Source organism: Natator depressus, unplaced genomic scaffold (assembly GCF_965152275.1).
Source record: "Natator depressus isolate rNatDep1 unplaced genomic scaffold, rNatDep2.hap1 scaffold_35, whole genome shotgun sequence".
In the NCBI taxonomy this organism is placed as follows: Eukaryota; Metazoa; Chordata; order Testudines; family Cheloniidae; genus Natator; species Natator depressus.
Window position 1 is genome coordinate 689854 of NW_027439787.1, and position 19431 is coordinate 709284.

General features: G+C 56.4%; 1 protein-coding gene across 1 annotated transcript; it reads left to right on the plus strand.

The window, feature by feature from the left end:
• Positions 1-9367: 9367 nt before the first annotated feature.
• Positions 9368-18857, plus strand: LOC141980415 (H-2 class I histocompatibility antigen, Q9 alpha chain-like; the record flags this gene model as incomplete). Its single annotated transcript, XM_074941648.1, has 3 exons — positions 9368-9507; positions 16092-16355; positions 18759-18857. Coding segments are annotated over exons 1-3 (430 nt in total), but the record flags the coding sequence as incomplete, so codon positions are not given.
• Positions 18858-19431: the final 574 nt, after the last annotated feature.

Below are 19431 nucleotides of genomic sequence, written 5' to 3' on the forward strand. Positions count from 1 at the left end.
GAACAGAGCCTGGTGGAGTCCGTGCCACGGCCTGAGGGGACCCCAGAAAGGAAGACGGATGAGCTCTGCCCTGTCTCCCTACAAGAACCGGTCAGCCCCTCCCTAGCTTTTCTCGCACTTGGAGCGTCCCGTGTGGGATTTCCGGCCTCATCTCTCTGCTCACTGAACCACGTTTTGCTTTTCAGGTGTCATAGTTTTCTGTAATAATGTTTTATTTGCACAAAATAATTTCCAACATTTTAATGGATTAAAAACTCTGTTAGTCAGAGTTCAGTATTTGCTCCATTCAGTGTGTGCGCGCCGTGCTCTGGCTGGGCGGTGCTGTCTGCACACCCTGGACGGGCGCTAGGTCTGTCAGCAGTAACTGCTTGTGCGTCTGTGGTGGGGATGGCTTTTTTTCCTGCCGAATTTCACGATTATAACACGGTAAATGGCCGGGTCTACTCGCAGCTGGTCGCGCTGTTGCCATCATCAGCTGAGGACGTCTGTTGGACAGGAATAAGTGTCTGCGTTTAGTTTGTAAGTGCCTCTAATGTCCTTTTCACCATTCATAGAGCCATAGAAATGCTGGGCTAGAAGGGCCCTCAAGAGATCATCAAGTCCAGCCCTGATCTCAGGCAGCACCAAGTAAACCTAGACCATCCCTGAGAGGTGTTTGTCCAACCTGTCCTTAAAAACCTCCAACAACGGGGATTCCACATCCTCTCTAGGCAACCTGTGTGACGAAGTGGGGTATTTTCATAATGTTAAAAGAAAAGGAGGACTTGTGGCACCTTAGAGACTAACCAATTTATTTGAGCATAAGCTTTCGTGAGCTACAGCTCACTTCATCGGATGCATAAAGTGGAAAGTACAGTGATCACTCTCCTTACAATGTATATTTTTTCATGGTCTGTGTGTATATATAAAATCTCCTCACTGTACTTTCCACTTTATGCATCCGATGAAGTGAGCTGTAGCTCACGAAAGCTCATGCTCAAATAAATTGGTTAGTCTCTAAGGTGCCACAAGTCCTCCTTTTCTTTTTGCGAATACAGACTAATACGGCTGCTACTCTGAAACCTTTCCTAATGTTGCGTATGTATACTGTGTGCCTCAGTTTCCCCTATGTGCTGCATTTCTAACCAAGGTGTGGGGGGTGTTTATTGTTGCAGAGGACCAGGTGTGACTATAGGCACCAATTTCCAGATTTCCCGGGGGGTGCTTGACCCCCTGCTCTGTCCTAGGCCCCATCCCCACTCCACCCATTGCCCAGTGCCCCACCCCCACCCCACCTCTTCCCGCCCCTGCTCTGCTCCCTCCCATGAGAGTGCTCCATATTCAGCTGGTGCCTCCCCATAGTGGGGGGATACGAGCAAAAGGGCAGGTCACGTGTATGTCTCCCTGCGCCCAGCCCTGGGGCCACCACACTCTCCCTGCCCCATGTTACCTGCGGGGGTGGGGACACATGCTTTGTCCTCCCGCTGCGCCTGCCCTCCTGGCACGTTCTGCTGCTCCCCGGGAGCCCCTTTTTACGCCAACCCCTCCTGGTCGTTGCTCTGCAGCCCTGCCCAGCAGCTGGCTGAGTGAGCCTGGCTGGGGGGAGGTGGCTTCCGCTCCCCGCCAGGCTCAGGTGCCAGGGACCCCAGCACCCGAGCCCGGGCAGGCAGCCGGAGTCACCTCCCCAGCCCTGCTCTCTCAGGCAGCAGCCGTGCAGGGCTGCAGAGCAGCGTCTCAGTGGCTGGAAGGGGCTGGTTCTGCCCCTTCCGCTCCCCGCATCTGGGCCATGCATCGGCCAGGCCTGTCCTCCCCCAGCCTGCCACCAGACAGCTGATGGCGGCCGGCAGGAGGCACTGTGGGGGACGGGGACGAGCTGATCGGTGGGGCCCAGTGCTGGGGGGGGTCTGCTGGTGGGTGCTCAGCACCCCCTATTTTTTTTTCTGTGGGTGCTCCAGGCCTCAGTCTAGCAGCCAGGACCCCAGACCATGGCCTGGACACTTTGTAACTTAGTAACTGATGACCTGAAGGCCCATCCCAACTTGGAGCCAGCCAGTTATGGTCGCCGGAGAGAACAAAGAGCTGCAGGAGAGTCCCCTGGAGACCTGTTTGCCCGGGGAAGATGGAGGAGGGGCCTGGGAGGTGATACAGGGTGGAGGACACAGGAAGGAGGAGTCACTGCTGGGCTGGGAACAAAGAGCGGCCTGAGGCCACCTGGGTGGGGACAAGCCCAGCAGGACGGTGCTGAGAGTTTCTTGCTCAAGGCCCCTGAGAACTACCTGTGCCAGGTTCTGAGTACAATAAACCCTTCTGTTTTGCACGGGCGGGGAGTCACTGCAGTCCAGAGATGGGGGTTACGTTGCTTCCTCTGGGTGTGAAGCCTTCTCCAGGAGTCCAGGCCAAGTGGACTCACTGAGGCGAGGTCACAGAGAGGAAGGCATGCTGAAGGCTCAGAGGTGTGGTACTGGGAGGTGGAGGAGTCTCCCGCTTAAGCCCCAGGCAGAGAATACAGACAATACACTAAAGAGCGGTTCCTCCCACAGGCTGTCGAAGCTGAGAGAGCATTCACCTGTGGGTCTGTGGCAACCTGTTGCACAGATTAACTATCCTTATAGAAAGTTTTTCCTAATGTCTAACCTAAATCTCCCTCACTGCAAAGTAAGCTGATTCCCCATTCTCCTGTCTTCAGTGCAACTGGAGAACAGTTGATCACCATCCTCTCCCTAACAGCCCTTAACCTAATTTATATGAAGACTGTTATCAGGTCCCCCCCTCAGTATTCATTTCTCAAGAATAAATATGTTCATTTTTTAACCTCCTGTCTTGCATATGACACCTTTGTTAATACACTGCAACATGATATTTGCCTTTTTCACAATAGCCTCACACTGTTGACGCATATTCAGTTTGTGGTCCGCTGGAACCCCAGCTCCTTTTCTGTAATATCGGTCCCAAGGCTGTTTACTGCATTTCATTTTGTCCTCCTAGCTGAAATATTTGCACTAATCAAGATAAATTCAGCCCAATTCTCCAATTTGTCAAGATTGTTTTGAATTCTAATCCTGTCCTCAAAACTGCTAGCACCCCTTCCCAGCTTGGTGGTGCCCGCAGCATTTCTAAGTTATACTCTCCACTGCAGCATCTAAATCATTAATGAAAACAGTGAAATCTGTCAGAGCCAGGACCGACCCTTGTAGGACCCCACTAGCAATGTTTTCCCAGTGTGAGAGTGAACCATTGATAAATACTGTGAGTCTTTACAGTCATTTCATCTAGCCCTGAGCCATAAACAGTGTAGACCATCCTATGTGAGATACAGATGCAGCCGTGGGCTCCCATTCCTTCTGCTGCTGTCTCTGACCCGGGTATCCAATAGAGGAAGGGAGTTTGTACCTTTACTCTGGCTAAGCAGAATAACCCCTTCCCTCCTGTAGCATCCCCTGGGTGGGTGTGGTCCCTGTGGGGCAGCCCCAATCCCCCTTCCTCACCCCGCTCAGTGGAACAGATACGGTTCCATTTACCCCAACTGAAAAGGAGAGTGGTCCTGGAGTTGGTGCTTTGGAGGTGCAAGGTGGAGCCAGCGCTGGTGTAGGATCTGCACAAAAACAGTGCTAGGCACTCTCCTGATGGCTATAGCTGCAGAGAAACAAGCCTGTCCTCCCCAAGCCGGGTTGGGACTAGAGGCTGTTCTACAAACACTGCACCCCTCACCCCACCTTTACCCCACATGCTCCCCACTCCTTCAGTGACCTTACCCAGCACAGTGGGGTCGGTTGCTGGGTTTTGCCAGCATAACCCACACAGAGTTTTAGGAAAGAATTGTTAGTGATCAGAACAGGGGGCCGGGAGCCAGGACTCCTGGATTCTGTTCCCATTTCTGCTGCTTCCACAGAAAATCAGTCGTTTTCCTCTCTTTGCGCCTTTATCCCCATCAATAAAATGGAGACAACAATGCTCTAGAAGTGTTAGGGATTATTGTATTGTCATTGCCTGGGACAGCCCTCACTGAAAATGCCAAGGTTAGGGCAGGCTGCAAAAGGGAGCACAAAACTGGTGGTTAACACGGAGGTTAAACTCACTGTCAAGGTTCCTTCCCCACTCTGAACTCTAGGGTACAGATGTGGGGACCTGCATGAAAACCTCCTAAGTAAAAGCTTACTTTTACCAGCTTAGGTTAAAACTTCCCCAAGGTACAAATTAATTTTACCCTTTGCCCTTGGATTTCCACTGCCACCACCAAACTTTATCTGGGTTTACTGGGAAACGTGGTTTGGACACGTCTTTCCCCCCAAAATCCTCCCAACCCTTGCACCCCACTTCCTGGGGAAGGTTTGGTAAAAATCCTCACCAATTTGCATAGGTGACCACAGACCCAAACCCTTGGATCTTAGAACAATGAAAAAGCATTCAGTTTTCTTACAAGAAGACTTTTAATAGAAGTAAAGGAATCACCTCTGTAAAATCAGGATGGTAGATACCTTATAGGGTAATTAGATTCAAAACATAGAGAATCCCTCTAGGCAAAACCTTAAGTTACAAAAAAGACACACAGACAGGAATAGTCATTCTATTCAGCACAGTTCTTTTCTCAGCCATTTAAAGAAATCATAATCTAACACATACCTAGCTAGATTACTTACTAAAAGTTCTAAGACTCCATTCCTGTTCTGTCCCCGGCAAAAGCAGCATACAGACACACACAGACCCTTTGTTTTTCTCCCTCCTCCCAGCTTTTGAAAGTATCTTGTCTCCTCATTGGTCATTTTGGTCAGGTGCCAGCAAGGTTACCTTTAGCTTCTTAACCCTTTACATGTAAGAGGATTTTTCCTCTGGCCAGGAGGGATTTTAAAGGGGTTTACCCTTCCCTTTATATTTATGACACTCACTAACCAGTCATAAACTGTGCTTTTCATCCCCCATACTGGTTATCGAGAAGCTGAAAAAAGAAATCACATTTTGTTTCAGTTGTCTGGCTCCCAATCAGCACCTAGGGCCAGTACAGTGAAAAGTTATTTAAAAACTCTGCTCACTATACAGAATATTCTGCTGACCCCAAAGGGTCAGCCCTGTGCCAGCTCAATATTAGGTTCGATTTTACCCAGAATGCCACGCTGCCAGGCAATCCTTGAGTGCCTAAAACGAAGGGTTTATTATAAGGAAAAAAGAAGAGCGTTGTTAAACGATAAAGCACTCCGATACATACAGAAACTTCAAGGTCTATATATCAAGCTCTTAGCAGTATTGGTGAGTTCGCTGACTTGAAAATCCCTCTGGAACAGATCCTCAGCTTGGATGGGTCATTCAGTCCTTTGTTCAGAGCTTCGGCTTGTAGAAAAGTCACTCCAGAGATAAGGAGCAGGAATGACGACAAAATGGAGATGATGCAGCTACCCTTTCTATTCCTTTTCCAGGTGGCTTGTGCTTCCTGTGTCTCAAACACAAACTTACAGCACACGGGCATGGAAAAGCCTTAGGGCTTGTCTATGCTGCCAAGTGAGCGACAAAACTTTTGTTGTTCACTGGTGCTTAAAAAAGCCCCCCTGTGAAAGACAAAAGTTTTGTCACAGCAAGCAGCAGTGTGAATGTCACCTGTCAGCAGGAGCCCAGTCCTGTCGACAATGCAAACCCGCTCATAGGGGGTGGAAATTTTTTGTTGCCAACAGAAAAAGTTCACACTGCCAAAGTTTTAGTGACAGGGCCGTGTCGCTAAAAGCTGGGGAGTGTAGACAAAGCCTTAGAGTCCCCTGTCCATAGACATGGCCCTACAAGTCCTGCTGAGTCATAAGGTGTAGTCCCTGGCCTTTCAGTGGGTTCATTGTACAGCTGATGATCCTCGATGGGCCATTGAACCGGCCAGGCACACTGCTGATGCCAGTCTGTGTAGGGGTGCCACCCAGAAACCCAGCACAAGTTTGGAAACACAGATATACCCTACATATCTATAATGCACACTACAAAGGTGATACAAACGTATCAACAAGATGATCATACTTGGCTAATGTCACAGAGTCCCCGGGCGATGCTCTGGAACTGCTCCCCATGAAGCCAGGCAGGACTCTGGGGAAGTCTCCTCTCGGGGAGCAGCCTGTCCTCAGGACACAAAGCTCCCCCGGCTCCACCTTCCTGGGTCTGACCACAGAGCATTCAGCATCCTCTGCCCCTCCGTGCGCTTCCCACAGCCAGTCCGCCCAGGCAGGCTCCTGGGGAAGCCAGAGGGTCCTGCCCCCCAACTCCGCAGTCAGACGGGACTCTCAGCCAGCCAGGAAAACAGAAGGTTTATTAGACGACAGGGACATGGTCTAACACAGAGCTTGTAGGTGCAGAGAACAGGACCCCTCAGCTGGGTCCATTTTGGGGGGGACAGTGAACCAGACAACCACGTCTGCATTTCACTCCAGGTCTCCAGCCAGCCGCCAACTGAAACTCCCTCCAGCCCCTCCTCCTCTGGGCTTTGTCCCTTTCCCGGGCCAGGAGGGCACCGGATTCCTTTGTTCTCCAACCCTTTAGCTCTCACCTCGCAGGGGGGAAGGGCCAGGCCATCAGTGGCCAGGAAACAGGGTGTCGGCCATTCTCTGTGTCCAGACCCCTGCACACACCTGCTCTCTAGGGCTCTGCAATGATCATACACCCTTAGCCCCCCACCTAGAGACTTAAGAACTGCATAGGGGAAACTGAGGCACCCCCACACGATTCAGAGGAAACATTAAGAACAGTCCCACTTTGTCACAGCTAATCATAACATTGTCACAGATATCTCACATGGCATATCTTGCACAATTCATCGCAATTTTATAATACTGGTATCAACAATATGATGAAGTACCTCCCACATTCCACAGCATCGCAGTGCCCCCCCCTCCGCCAGGTTAGCCCTAAAGGAGGTAATCTCCGTATAGGCCTTGATGGACAGGCCTGGGTTCTTCTGGATCCTGCCTCCAGTTCAGCAGGGTGCAACTTCCTTATTTTCTTCCCATGTGAATTTATTTGGCAGTGCCTCCACCCCATGCCCCTTCCTGGCAGGGTCATCAGGGCAGCGTAGGAGGGAAATTCTAACACCAGGGTAGAATCATAGAATATCAGGGTTGGAAGGGACCTCAGGAGGTCATCTAGTCCAACCCCCTGCTCAAAGCAGGACCAATCCCCAACTAAATCATCCCAGCCAGGGCTTTGTCAAGCTTGACCTTAAAAACGTCTAAGGAAGGAGATTCCACCACCTCCCTAGGTAACGCATTCCAGTGTTTCACCACCCTCCTAGTGAAAAAGTTTTTCCTAATATCCAAACTAAACCTCCCTCACTGCAATTTGAGACCATTACTCCTTGTTCTGTCATCTGCTACCACTGAGAACAGTCTAGAACCATCCTCTTTGGAACCCCCTTTCAGGTAGTTGAAAGCAGCTATCAAATCCCCCCTCATTCTTCTCTTCCGCAGACTAAACATCCCCAGTTCCCTCAGCCTCTCCTCATGTGTTCCAGTCCCCCACTTACCTGCCAGATATTTGGAGGCTCCCAAGAAATAACACACAGGCACACACACTTCAACACAGTAATTATAGGAAACAGGAGGTAAACACTATTCGCAGGGGCGTCGGTGCCCATGCTGACAATACAGTGAATTTCCCTGATACAGCAAATGTAAAGGAGTGTCGGGTTGGTGCGGCACCTTGTGGGGCCCGTGGTGAGCTGTGGCCACGCTCTCTCCTGGGCGGCTGCTCGCAGTGTGGCTGGCGGGGCTCGGCGCTGCACGCGGCACAGGGCCCTGAGCCCCCCGCAGATCTGCAGGCAGCAGGAACAGTCTCTGCTCCGATCCCGGGAAGCCGCCCGCAGCCTCGGGGCTCCCTGCTCCACCAAAGCCCCGCAGGCCCCGGCAGCTTCCTGGCAGCAGCAGCCAGACCAGCTGGGGCCTGGGAGAGACCGGGGGGCAACAGGTGCCCATGTGAGACAACGCCCCAAAGCCGGGACGGTCCCGCCACTGTCCCGGCAGCGGGTCACCCTGCAGCAGCGCCTGGGAGGGACAGGGCCCCCCCCCCGCACGCAGCCGGGCCCCCCCTCCCCAGAGAGCGACCCCCGGTAACCGGGCCCCCCTCCCCAGACAGTGCCCCCCCCACAACCAGGCCCCCCCCAGACAGCACCCCCGGCAGCCAGGCCCCCCTCCCCAGACAGCGCCCCCCCCTCACAGCCAGGCCCCCTCCCCAGTCAGCGCCCCCCCCCACAGCCAGGCCCCCTCCCCAGACAGCGCCCCCCCCCACAGCCAGGCCCCCTCCCCAGACAGAGCACCCCCGCACACAGCCGGGCCCCCTCCCCAGACAGAGCCCCCCCGCACACAGCCGGGCCCCCCCTCCCCAGAGAGCGCACCCCCATAACCGGTCTCCCCCCAGACAGCGCCCCCCACATCTGGGCCCCCCCTCCCCAGACAGCGCCCCCCCCCACAGCCGGGCCCCCTCCCCAGACAGAGCCCCCCCGCACACAGCCGGGCCCCCCCTCCCCAGAGAGCGCCCCCCCATAACCGGCCTCCCCCCAGACAGCGCCCCCCACATCTGGGCCCCTCTCCCCAGACAGCGCCCCCCAACTGGGCCCCCCCGAGACAGCGCCCCCCCCAAACAGCGCCCCCCCACGCAGCCGGCCTCCCCTCCCCAGACAGAGCCCCCCTGCAGCCGGCCCCCCCCAGACAGCGCCCCCCGCAGCCGGGCCCCCCCTCCCCAGAGAGCGCCCCCCCATAACCGGCCTCCCCCCAGACAGCGCCCCCCACATCTGGGCCCCCCTCCCCAGACAGTGCCCCCCCCACAACCGGGCCCCCCCCAGACAGCGCCCCCCCCCCGCACAGCCAGGCGCCCCCCCCACAGCCAGGCGCCCCCCCCACAGCCAGGCCCCCTCCCCAGACAGAGCCCCCCGCACACAGCCGGGCCCCCCCTCCCCAGAGAGCGCACCCCCATAACCGGCCTCCCCCCAGACAGTGCCCCCCACATCTGGGCCCCCCCTTCCCCAGACAGCGCCCCCCCCAAACAGCGCCCCCCCCACGCAGCCGGGCCTCCCCTCCCGAGAGAGCGCCCCCCCCCGCAGCTGAGCCGGCCCCGCCCCGGGGCATCATGGGAGTTGTAGTCCCCGGGGCCGGGGCCGCCCAGGCTCTCCGCAGCGGGACACTCCGGTGAGGCCGGAGGCCCCGCGAGCGAGGGGCGGGGCCGGGCGGGGCCGGGCGGAGCGAATCGCTGCAGCCCGGGGGCCACGTTCTCCGCGGCGCCAAATCCCCCGTTTCCCCCCCGGCTCAGACTTTCGCTTCCCCTCGCCCGCCCGCCCGGGTCTGCCCAGCGACCGGTGACGGCACGGGCCTCCGCGTCGCTATTGGCGGGATGCTCCCCCCCAGCCAATCCCTGCAGGCCGGGGGCTCCCGCGGCAGGAGCTGGCTCCGCCCCCCGCGGCGTTCTCGGGTCCCGGGGCCGCGTCCGGCCGCGCTGCGGGGGGTCCGGGCATGACCCTGGCGCTGCGCCTCCTGCTGCTGCTGCTGGGGGCTGCAGCCCTGCCGGGGGCCCGATCCCGTGAGTGTCCCCCCGGGGACCCCGGGCCGGGGGGAGCTGGGGGGCAGCCGGGCCGGGGGGAGCTGGGGGTCAGGGGGCAGCCAGGCTGGGGGGGTTTCGGGGGGTGGGGGGAGCTGGGTGCCGGGGGGGGCAGCCGGGCCGGGGGGGTGTCGGGGGGCAGCCGGGCCGGGGGGTGGTGCGGGGCGGGGTGCAGGGAGCTGGGGGTCGGGGGGGGCAGTTCTGGGCTCTGCTTCAGAGACGTCGGGAGACCCCCCCCCGCCCCCCCGCCGGCACTGAGCGGTCGCTGACAGGGATCAGTGACGTTGCTATGGTGACCGGGGGGGGGGTCCTGGCCCCCTTGTGCCCGGCGCTGCCGGGGGCTGCGGGGACAATGTGCCGGGGGGGCGGAGCGCCCCCGACCCGAGCGGTGACCCCGGCATCTCCCGCCGACCGCCCCCAGCCGGGGGGGCGGCCCCGCTCGGACCGGCACCCATGGGTGCTGCACCCACCGACAAGCCCCTCGCGGCCCCGTGAGGCTCCCGGGCTGCGGGCGGGGAGTCCCCGGGGCCGGGCGCTGCCCAGGCTGGGTCCCTGCCCATGTCTCTGGGCCGGGCGGGGCTCTCAGACCCGCGTCCTGTGGGCAGAGCCGGGCTGAGGGTTAGTGGCTGGAGTAAATTGGCCCCCCAGATAGACCAGGATGAAATGAAGGAAAAAGGCTTCTTGGGTCTCTCCGACCTTTAATGGCTCCCAGACGGTTCCTCACGCCGGGTTTCACCCCAGGGCCCGGGACTCCCGAGTGCAGCTTGTCCTTGGCTCCGTCCAGCTGGGCTCCGTCAGCATCAGTCCGACCCCAGGGTCAGTGATGGGATGTGTCTGTAATGGACACAAGTCTAATTAGAGGTGTCAGCTTAGGGAGGGGATGTGTCTGGTCTCTGGCGGTGAGCCCAGGGCAGGGGGAGAGTTTGGAGCCGACTTAAGGTAAACAGAAAAAAGCCATTCTTAAACTGGAAAAGGAGTGTCCACAGAGCCTCTTGCACTGATTTAACTAAACCAGTTTAACTCACACCTTAATTTAAACTGGTGTGAATGTGTGTAGAGAAGGCCAAGGTGTTAACAATGAAGTTTAAACAGGTGGAATAAACCTGGGGTCTACATGCAGTGTTTGTACCATTTCTACACAATTTGAAAGCATCATAGCTAAGGGCTTGTCTACACTGGCAATTCACAGTGCAGCAAGTTAGAGCGCTGTAAAGCGCCAGTGTAGACAGGCTTCCAGTGCTCGGAGCTATTCTCCTCGTCGACCTGGTTTGCCAGGAGCGCTGGGAGAGCTCTCTTCCCAGTGCTTGTGGGTGACCACACTGTCAGGTCAAAGCACTGCCGTGGGAACGCTCCTGCGGGCAGCACTTGGAACTGTCTAGTGTAGACTTAGCCTAAATCACCACTTGGGCTATGTCTACACTGCTCACCTGACAGCTGTAAGGCACTCGGTGTAGCCACTGTTTGTCGGCAGGAGAGAGCTCTCCTGCTGACAAAATAAAACCACTCCCAAGGAGGGGTGATCGTTTTGTCAACAAAGCTTCTCCTCCTTCCAAAAGCCCACACTTAACCCCAAGGGCATCCACCTGCCCCGTCCTTTGTTCTTGTTCTCAGCAAACACTGTCCCCTGGCCTCCTCCTCAGCCCTTTGTTTTCCAGCTGGTCACAACTGGCCTTCCTGCAGAGGATGGGTCTCGTTAGTCGCTAGGTTCCAAATGTCCAGGCAGTCCCCATAGGCATGGGGCCCAGACAGCCAAGTGTCAGTCACACCTGGATCTCTGCAGAGTAAACCACCTTTTCCCCCACCTCTTTAACCATGCAGCTCATAGGGGAAACTGAGGCACACACATTACAAATCAAGGGGAAAGGTGATTGGTGGATGATGCTGAGAAACCAAGGGATGGTCGAAAAAGGGGAATCCACACCGGAGAGCTCAGAGCAGGGCTTGGTGAACCCAAGTCCAGTGCATGGCCCTTTCAGAAAGTGGGGGAGCTGACCCAGGGCAGCCAGGTGAATGCAGAGGGGAGGGGAGGAGATAAAGAGCAGAGGGTCAGATGGGCCATATTGGAAGCTGAAGTTACGGAGGACGAGTGTGGGAAGCTGGGGAAAGGAAGGGAGAGCCGGGGTGGGGATCACAGAGGGTGACTGAGGGGAGGAGCGGGGTGGATGGTAGACAACAGCAGTGTGGAGAGAAGAAAGGAGAGAAGTTAGGTGCAGGGCCCTGCAAAAGAAGAGATGGAGTGAGGAGGGGAGAGGGAGGGGCTGGAAGCAGCAGGCGAGTGGGGAGCAGAGGCCGCTGCAGGGCAGTGTCAGAGGCAGGGAGCCAGGTCTCTGAGAGGCAGGAGCGGGATCAGACTCTGATCCATGGTGTCGCTGTTGCTCCCGTCACTGCAGTGTCCAAGGGCTAGAGTCGTAAAGGGGCTAAGGTGCCTAAATCCCAGAATCAGGCCCCCCTGGGGTTCACAGAGTTCCCCCTGGCTGCTGCCGAGCCCTGTAGGTGCCTGAACACACTTGGCACCTTTGTGCAGTAACAGTTCTCGGGATCTGTGTTCCTGTCTCTGGGCCTGTGCCCTGCAGCTTCCCGCTAGGAGCCCGGACGCCTGAGCCCCAGCACGATGCATGGACCGAGGGATGACAGGTGTCCTCCACCTAACTTGTCTGGGGGCCCTATGCGGAGGGTGTGCTCAGGCCGCTTGCTGGATCGGACTCGCACATGAGATCACACAATAGTGTGGGAGGAGCCAAGTGGTTTGGGCATCGCCTGGGGGGTGGGAGACTCCTGGTTCCAGGCCCCCTCTGCCTGCGGGGGAGACTGGTTTTAAGCAGGCCTCTGGCACCTCACAGGGTGTCCTAGACCCTGAGCTGTGGGGCACTCTGCTGTGGGGCCCCCTCCAGCTCTCCTGTGGGAGCCATTTCTTTGGGGAGAACTAGAACTGGACCAGAGAGCAGGGGCGTGAGAACAGCTCTGTGCGTAGCCGGGTGTTTGGAGCCCTCACCCGGGAGGTGAGAGATCCCGGGTCCAGTCCCTCTGCTCCACTGACTATTTAATTAGTTAGCTAGGGAGGAGCAGCGTCAGCAGCCCTGCTCGCCGGATCCGGCGTCTGATTGTGACTGAAGGGGAGTGAAATGGACAGTGGCTGGTGCTGGCAGGAGGGACGCAGGGCGTTCGGCAGCCGGAGGAGCTGAGGGGAAGAAAAGGGGAGAGCTCTGTCCCCGTTAGATCCGTCTGTTCTTCAGCTCATACATAAGCCAGGGCAGGGCTGTCCCTGTTGTGTGTGTCCAGTGCCCAGCACGGGGGTGGGGGGGCTCTGGTCTGTAACTGGCCATTAGGAACTCTGGAACAAGGCCCCGATCCTGCAGACGCTGTGTGTCACGTTACTGAGGTGAGGGAAGGCTCCAGGGGGCTGTGAGAGTGAGTGAGGGTCCATACTGCGAGTCTGCAGGATCTGAAACTAAATAACCCCTGAGACACTGAGAAATTAACGGGATCAAATAAGTCACCAGCCTGCGTCAGCCTGTCCCCCCGCCTCCCCAGGTCCTGACGCCCCCACCCCCCAAGACGTGTGCGTAACTCCCCAGAGCCGTGTCTGACGTCAGTGGGACACTCACATGGGTGAAGGGATCAGGGATTCAGTCTCTGCATCATCAGGCGCTTTGGGAGCAGTCGTCCTTCCCCATCCCCTTTGGCCCTGATCCTGCCTGTGGATCTGTGGGGCTGGGGGATCAGCCTGTGAACTCTGTGGGGCAGGGCCTGTGCAGTGACTGGCACGACAAGGGGCCCGATCCCTACAGGGGACCTGGTGTGCAGCCACAGCATGAATAAGTTAAGACCAAAGCAGACTGTGAAGAGTTACAAAGGGGATTACAGTGGACGAGAAGCTGGAGATGAGTCAGCGGTGTGCCCTTGTTGCCAAGAAGGCTAACTGCATATTGGGCAGTTATAAGTAGGAGCATTGCCAGCAGATCGAGGGAAATGATTATTCCCCTCTATTCGGCACTGGTGAAGCCACATCTGGAGTATTGCTTCCAGTTTTGGGCCCCCCACTGCAGAAGGGATATGGACAAGTTGGAAAGACTCCGGTGGAGGGCAACGAAAATGATTAGGGGGCTGGAGCACATGACTTCTGAGGAGATGCTGAGGGAACCGGTTTTATTTAGTGTGCAGAAGAGACGGGTGAGGCGGGATTTGATAGCAGCCCCAACTACCTGACAGGGGGTACCACAGAGGATGGAGCTCGACTGGTCTCAGTGGTGGCAGATGACAGAACAAGGAGCAATGGTCTCAAGTTGTGGTGGGGGACATCTAGGTTGGATATTAGGAAATACTATTTCACTAGGAGGGTGGTGAAGCACTGGAACGAGTTACCTGGGGAGCTGGTGGAATCTCCATCCTTAGAGATTTTTAAGGCCCGTCTTGACAAAGTCCTGGCTGGGATGATTTAGTTGGGGTTGGTCCTTCTTTGAGCAGGGCGTTGGACTAGATGACCTACTGAGGTCTCTTCCAACCCTGATCTTCTATGATTCTATGGTCTTACAAAACTGGTTGACTGGGCAACAAAACGGAAAGTGAAATTCAGTGTGGATAAATGCAAAGTAATGTACATTGGAAAACATAATCTCAACTATACATATAAAGTGACGGGGTCTAAATTAGCTGTTACCACTTGAGAGATCTTGGAGTCATTGTGGATAGTTCTCTGAAAACATGCACTCAATGTGCAGTTTCAGAGGGGTAGCCGTGTTTGTTTGTTTCAGCAAAAACAGCGAGGAGTCCCGTGGCACCTTCAAAACTAACAAATTTATTTGGGCATAAGCTTTCGTGGGCTGGAACCCACTTTGTCAGATGCATACACGAAAGCTTATGCTCAAATAAATGCGTTAGTCTTTAAGGTGCCACAGGACTGCTTGTTTTTTCAATGTGCAGTGGCAATCAAACAAGCTAACAGAATGTTGGGAATCATAAGGAACGGGATTGAGAATAAGACAGAAAATGTCATATCGCCTCTTTATAGATCCATGGGGCGCCCACATCTTGAATACTGCGTGCAGATGTGGTCGCCCCATCTGAAAAAGGATCTACTGGAATTGGAAAAGGTACAGAAAAGAGCAACAAACATGATTAGGGGTATGGAATGGCTGCTACATGAGGAGAGATTAATAAGACTGGAACTTTTCAGAGTGGAAAAGAGACGGCTAAGGGGGATATGATGAAAGTCTACAAAATCAAGACTAAGGCTATGTTTTTTTCACAGAGGTCGCGGAAGTCACGGAATCTGTGACTTCCAGCAAACTCCATGACTTCAGCCCGTGGCGGCCGGAAGCTGTTGGGTCCCCCTGCCACCTGTAGCAGCCAGGAGCGGTGAGGGGGCTCCGTGGACTATGGGCGGACCAACCGCTTCCAGTTGCAGTGGGCAGCAGGGGGACCCCGGACCTCTGAGTGGCCCGCAGTTGCCTAGCCCCTGCAGGTGGTGTGTGGGTCACGCAGCTGAGCACCCCGTTTTGCCATGGATATTTTTAGTAAAAGTCCGGGACAGGTCACGGGCATCAAAGAAAAGATCATGGAAGCCCGTGACCTATCTGTGACTTTTACTAAAAATATCCATGACAAAATCATCGTCTTCATCATGGCTGGTATGGAGAAAGTGAATACTGAAGTGTTATTTACCCCTTCCCGTCACACAAGAACTAGGGGTCACCCACGGAAATTAATAGGTAGCAGGTCTAAAACAAATAAAAGGAAGTATTTCTGCACACAGTCAACCAGTGGAACTCCTTGCCAGAGGATGTTGTGAAGGTCAAGACTATAACATGATTCAAAAAAGAACTAGCTAAATTCATGGGGGACAGGTCTGTCAGTGGCTATTAGCCAGGATGGGCGGGGACGGTGTCCCTAACCTCTGTTTGCTAGAAGCTGGGAATGGGCGACAGGAGATGGATCACTTGATGATGACCTGTTCTGCTCATTCCCTCTGGGTCACCTGGCATTGGCCACTGTCGGTAGACAGGATACTGAGCTAGATGGACCTTTGGTCTGACCCAGTCTGGCCGTTCTTATGTTCTGAATAAGTTATAGTAAATTGTGTGCACAGCCATTGTCCTGGCTCCCACCTGTAGCTTGGACACATCCCCCTGCCCACCTTGCCTTCCCCAGCTTCATCTCCTGCATCTCCCATCCCCCAGTCCTCCTGCCCCACCCTCTCCCATAACACCCCCTTCCATTTCCCCACACCACACTCCAGCCCCTCCTCCTGGGCCCCCTTTCCTTCTTCACACTCCCCTGTACCCCCAATACACTCTCCCCATATACTCCCCTACTCCTCACACATGCTCCAGCCGCCCTGTACCTCCCCACCCCTTCCCGTCCTCACTCCCCTTCCAGCCCTGCCTCCATTTCTCCTTTTACCCCACAGTCTCTTGCTCCCCGGTCAGGCGGGTCTGTGAGCCCTTTCCCAGGTCTCCCTCCCACAGGAGCACTCCTGAGGGCTGGCGCCGCCTCGTGTGTATTGCTGGGGGCTCCCTGGCAGGGTCTGGTTGGGTCTGACTCTCCCCTCCCCCAATTTCCCCCCCTAGGCCTGCACTCCAGGCGTGTATTGGACACAGTGGTGTCGGAGCCCGGCCCGGGGCTGCCCTGGTACAGCCGTGTTGTGTACGTGGACGATCAGGTCATCTACGTCTACACCAGCGGGATGCAGAGGGCGGAGCCTCGCACAGCGTGGATGGCGGAGAACGAGGGTCCGGAGTTCTGGGACGAGAGGACCTGGTGGGCACAGCGCCACCAGAAATGGTTCAAAGCAAGTCTGAACACCCTGGGTCAGCTCTACAACCAGAGCGAGGGTGAGTGCGGGATACGACCTGACACAGGGACACAGGGACATGGGGTGCGGGGGCGCAGTTGATGTAAACAGGCTGAATGGACACAGGGATGCGTGCTGGGGATGGGGGGAAGGGACAGACCTCAGGGGCATTTTCTCGCAGGAGTCAGTGTGAATGTGGGGGACAAACAGACATGGGGCGGGGGGAGGGGCTGCAGGATGGAGGGTTCATGCGAAAGCCATTTTTTGACACCCTGCAAAGTGGGACTCTCATACTGTCCCCTCCTCAAACACCCCAGATTTGTGCTACCAGTCCCACTTGCAGCTGCCTCTGCTGCCCTTCGGGGGACCCCCCGCCCCTCGTGTGTGGTCATTTCCCAGGCAGAGTGGCAGATGTGCAAATGCCAGAAGTTCCCATCAGACCCAAATAGTCTGACCTCCTGGTCACACAGGCCAGAGAATGGCACCCAGCGATTCCTGCATGGAGGGGTTTGTTCCTCCCGACTACGACAGTGACGCTGTCAGACCCTAGAGCTAGACGTCTGAGACGTCTTGTCTCATTTCCCAGACACCGAGTGATGGGGAATCCCAGTATCGACAGCCCCAAGTGTTGAGACATCACGAGTCAGGCCCCCAAAATCCTGAGTTTGGCTTAAATGTCGTGAGTATTTTGGGAATAATATTGGAGCTTATTTTTATTTGCCCTCTGGTTTGAGCCTTTAGGGGACACATTTCCGGGGTTTTCCCTGCTCCTAGAAGGACTAAAAGTTACTGGTGTAAGAAAAGAGAGCTGAGACGCTCCTCTAATCCCATGAGTCCAGGAACTGGGGATTTAATAAAACCACCCGCTATCATGAGACACACAGTGAAGTCACAAGAGCAGGCAGTGCTGCATTCACCCAGCCCTGGGGAGAATCTGCTCACCGATGAGCCTCCTTCATTGTTCGCTTTATCTTATTTCCAGAGTGAGTTTATCGAAGGTCAGATTCCTCTTCGCTCCACAGAGTGAGGGTCTGACATTGACTTGGGCTGGAGAGTTAGTGAGAGAATCAGCCCCTGCAACGTGCAGAGACTCCCGGGCTTCCTTACTCCTGGCAGCACAAACCCCAGCCCGTGTCCCCCGGTTGGAGCCCCCAGGGTCAGGCAGGTTCCCCTGCACACTACTGATAGATGTGTAAAGAGCCGTTCTTCCTGCTCGGTCCCTGATGTGTGGGGCTGTAGCCACCTGGCCAGGCCCCGGATTGTGCTGTCTCACTTAGCACGGGGATGATCCATAAGTGTTCAGTGCCTGGCGCTGCTGAACTGTCCCTGGCAGGTGAGGGTCTCCCTGATGTAATTGCTCTGCCCTTCCTGACAGGGGACTGGTGAGTGAAAATCCCTGATTCCCCCGTGTCAGTGGTACTGGCCTGTGACATTGGTCCTCACCCAGGAGTGTCCCCAGCCCCTCCTGGTACCCTCCCCCCAATCCCTCCTGGCTCCCAGCACTGAGACAGCAGCGATGAGATCTAATTCCCATCCTGTCCTGGACACCTGGATTCCTGGTAGCCCTATCCCAGAACTAAGCGACAGGGCGGAGGGTTGCCAAGTGTCTGCCCCCCTAGCGCGCCCCCTCTGTAGCTAGTTTAACCCTCTCCTGACTAGTCTCGCCCCTTGGTCCCCTGCTGCTGAGCCTGTCCAGCCTGACCTGCTCACACGGACACTGGCCTCCCCAGTGCTGAGAGAGGGGCTCTGCTCGCCCGCCCCTAACCCTGCGCTGGGGAGCTGCTGTTCTGTCCCTGCTGCCCCCTCCCCGATCACTGTCCCGAATGCCCCCTCCTGCCCTCCTCCCCCCATTTACCCCCTCCTCGCAGTCCTGGGGCTGCCAGCTCGCCGGAGACTGTCCTGAGTCCTGCATCTTGGCCACCAACAGTGTTCCCCTCTCTAGCTGTGTCTGCCCCCAACACGCACATGGGGTAATTCGGGGTCTAGTCCCTCTGAGACCCCATTAGTGCAGCACAGAGGAGAAGAGGGGTGGGTGGGGCTGCCTGACCCACCCCACTCCTCTCGGGTGCCTGGCTTGGGATCTCTGCGTGTCTGTGACCAGCCGCCCTGCACCTCTCAAGATTCTCAGTGGTTCTCTCATTGTTACTCCATCCCTTTTCCCCTCCATTGTTTTTTCACCTTTTGACTTTAGTTGTTTGGTGTAAATAGTTAGTTGGACTCTCGTAGCAGAGTTTCTTCTGCTCCTGAAACTGGGCATGTCTCGATCTCCGGGCTTTAAACCCGGGGCCTCCTGCAGCAAGCCCATGCCTTTGAGCGACCGGCACTCTAGCTGTCTAAAGTGCATGGATGAGACTCCTCTTGCGGATCATGGTCAGCTCTGCCACCAGTTCAGTGCAGGGGAGTGCGACCTGTGTCTGGCCACTCCTCTGCCCCTGCTCCGCAGGCGTTACCGTCGACTCCGCCCTGTTCACAGGCTCTGTGGAGTCCAGGACCCGGCCAGCCGCCGGCACCGGAGGGGCAGTGAGGCACCAGCAAGGTCGCGGTACCATCTGTCCCAGAGGAGTTTGTTGTGGCCAGGGACTGTCTGGCATGTTCGCTACCACCATTGCTGGCAGTACAAGAGTTGGTGCCAGCAGTGGGGGAAGCAGAAGGGAGCATGATGCCCCGAGCTCCCGTCTGGTACCAGGCCCCTTGCTCTCTGCTTATGTCGAAGCAGGCTTCCCCATCTCGGCCCCAATCCCTGGATCCTCAGCACCGTCCCTTGGAGCCGACGGGTACCACACCCTCCTCGTCCCCACAAGATGACTCATCATCCAAGTTGGAGTTTGAATCTTGTAGCCAGCCAAGGGACTGGTACCAGTACCCCAGCAATCAGCCATATGCAATGGTGGATCCCGGTGCAGGGGTTCCTCTGAGCTTCTGGCCCAGTGGGCAATGGCCCATGCAGATACAGTGGCCTTTTTGAAACCTCTGGGGTTTTCCTCCGCTGCCTGGCCCACCGTCTAGGTGCTCCTACTCAGTGGTGTCTAAGAGAAGGATTCCTCTGTCACACTGAACAGCAGCTGATCCCGACTACGATATTGAGCCAGGCACAGACTCTCAGAACCTGGAGCTAC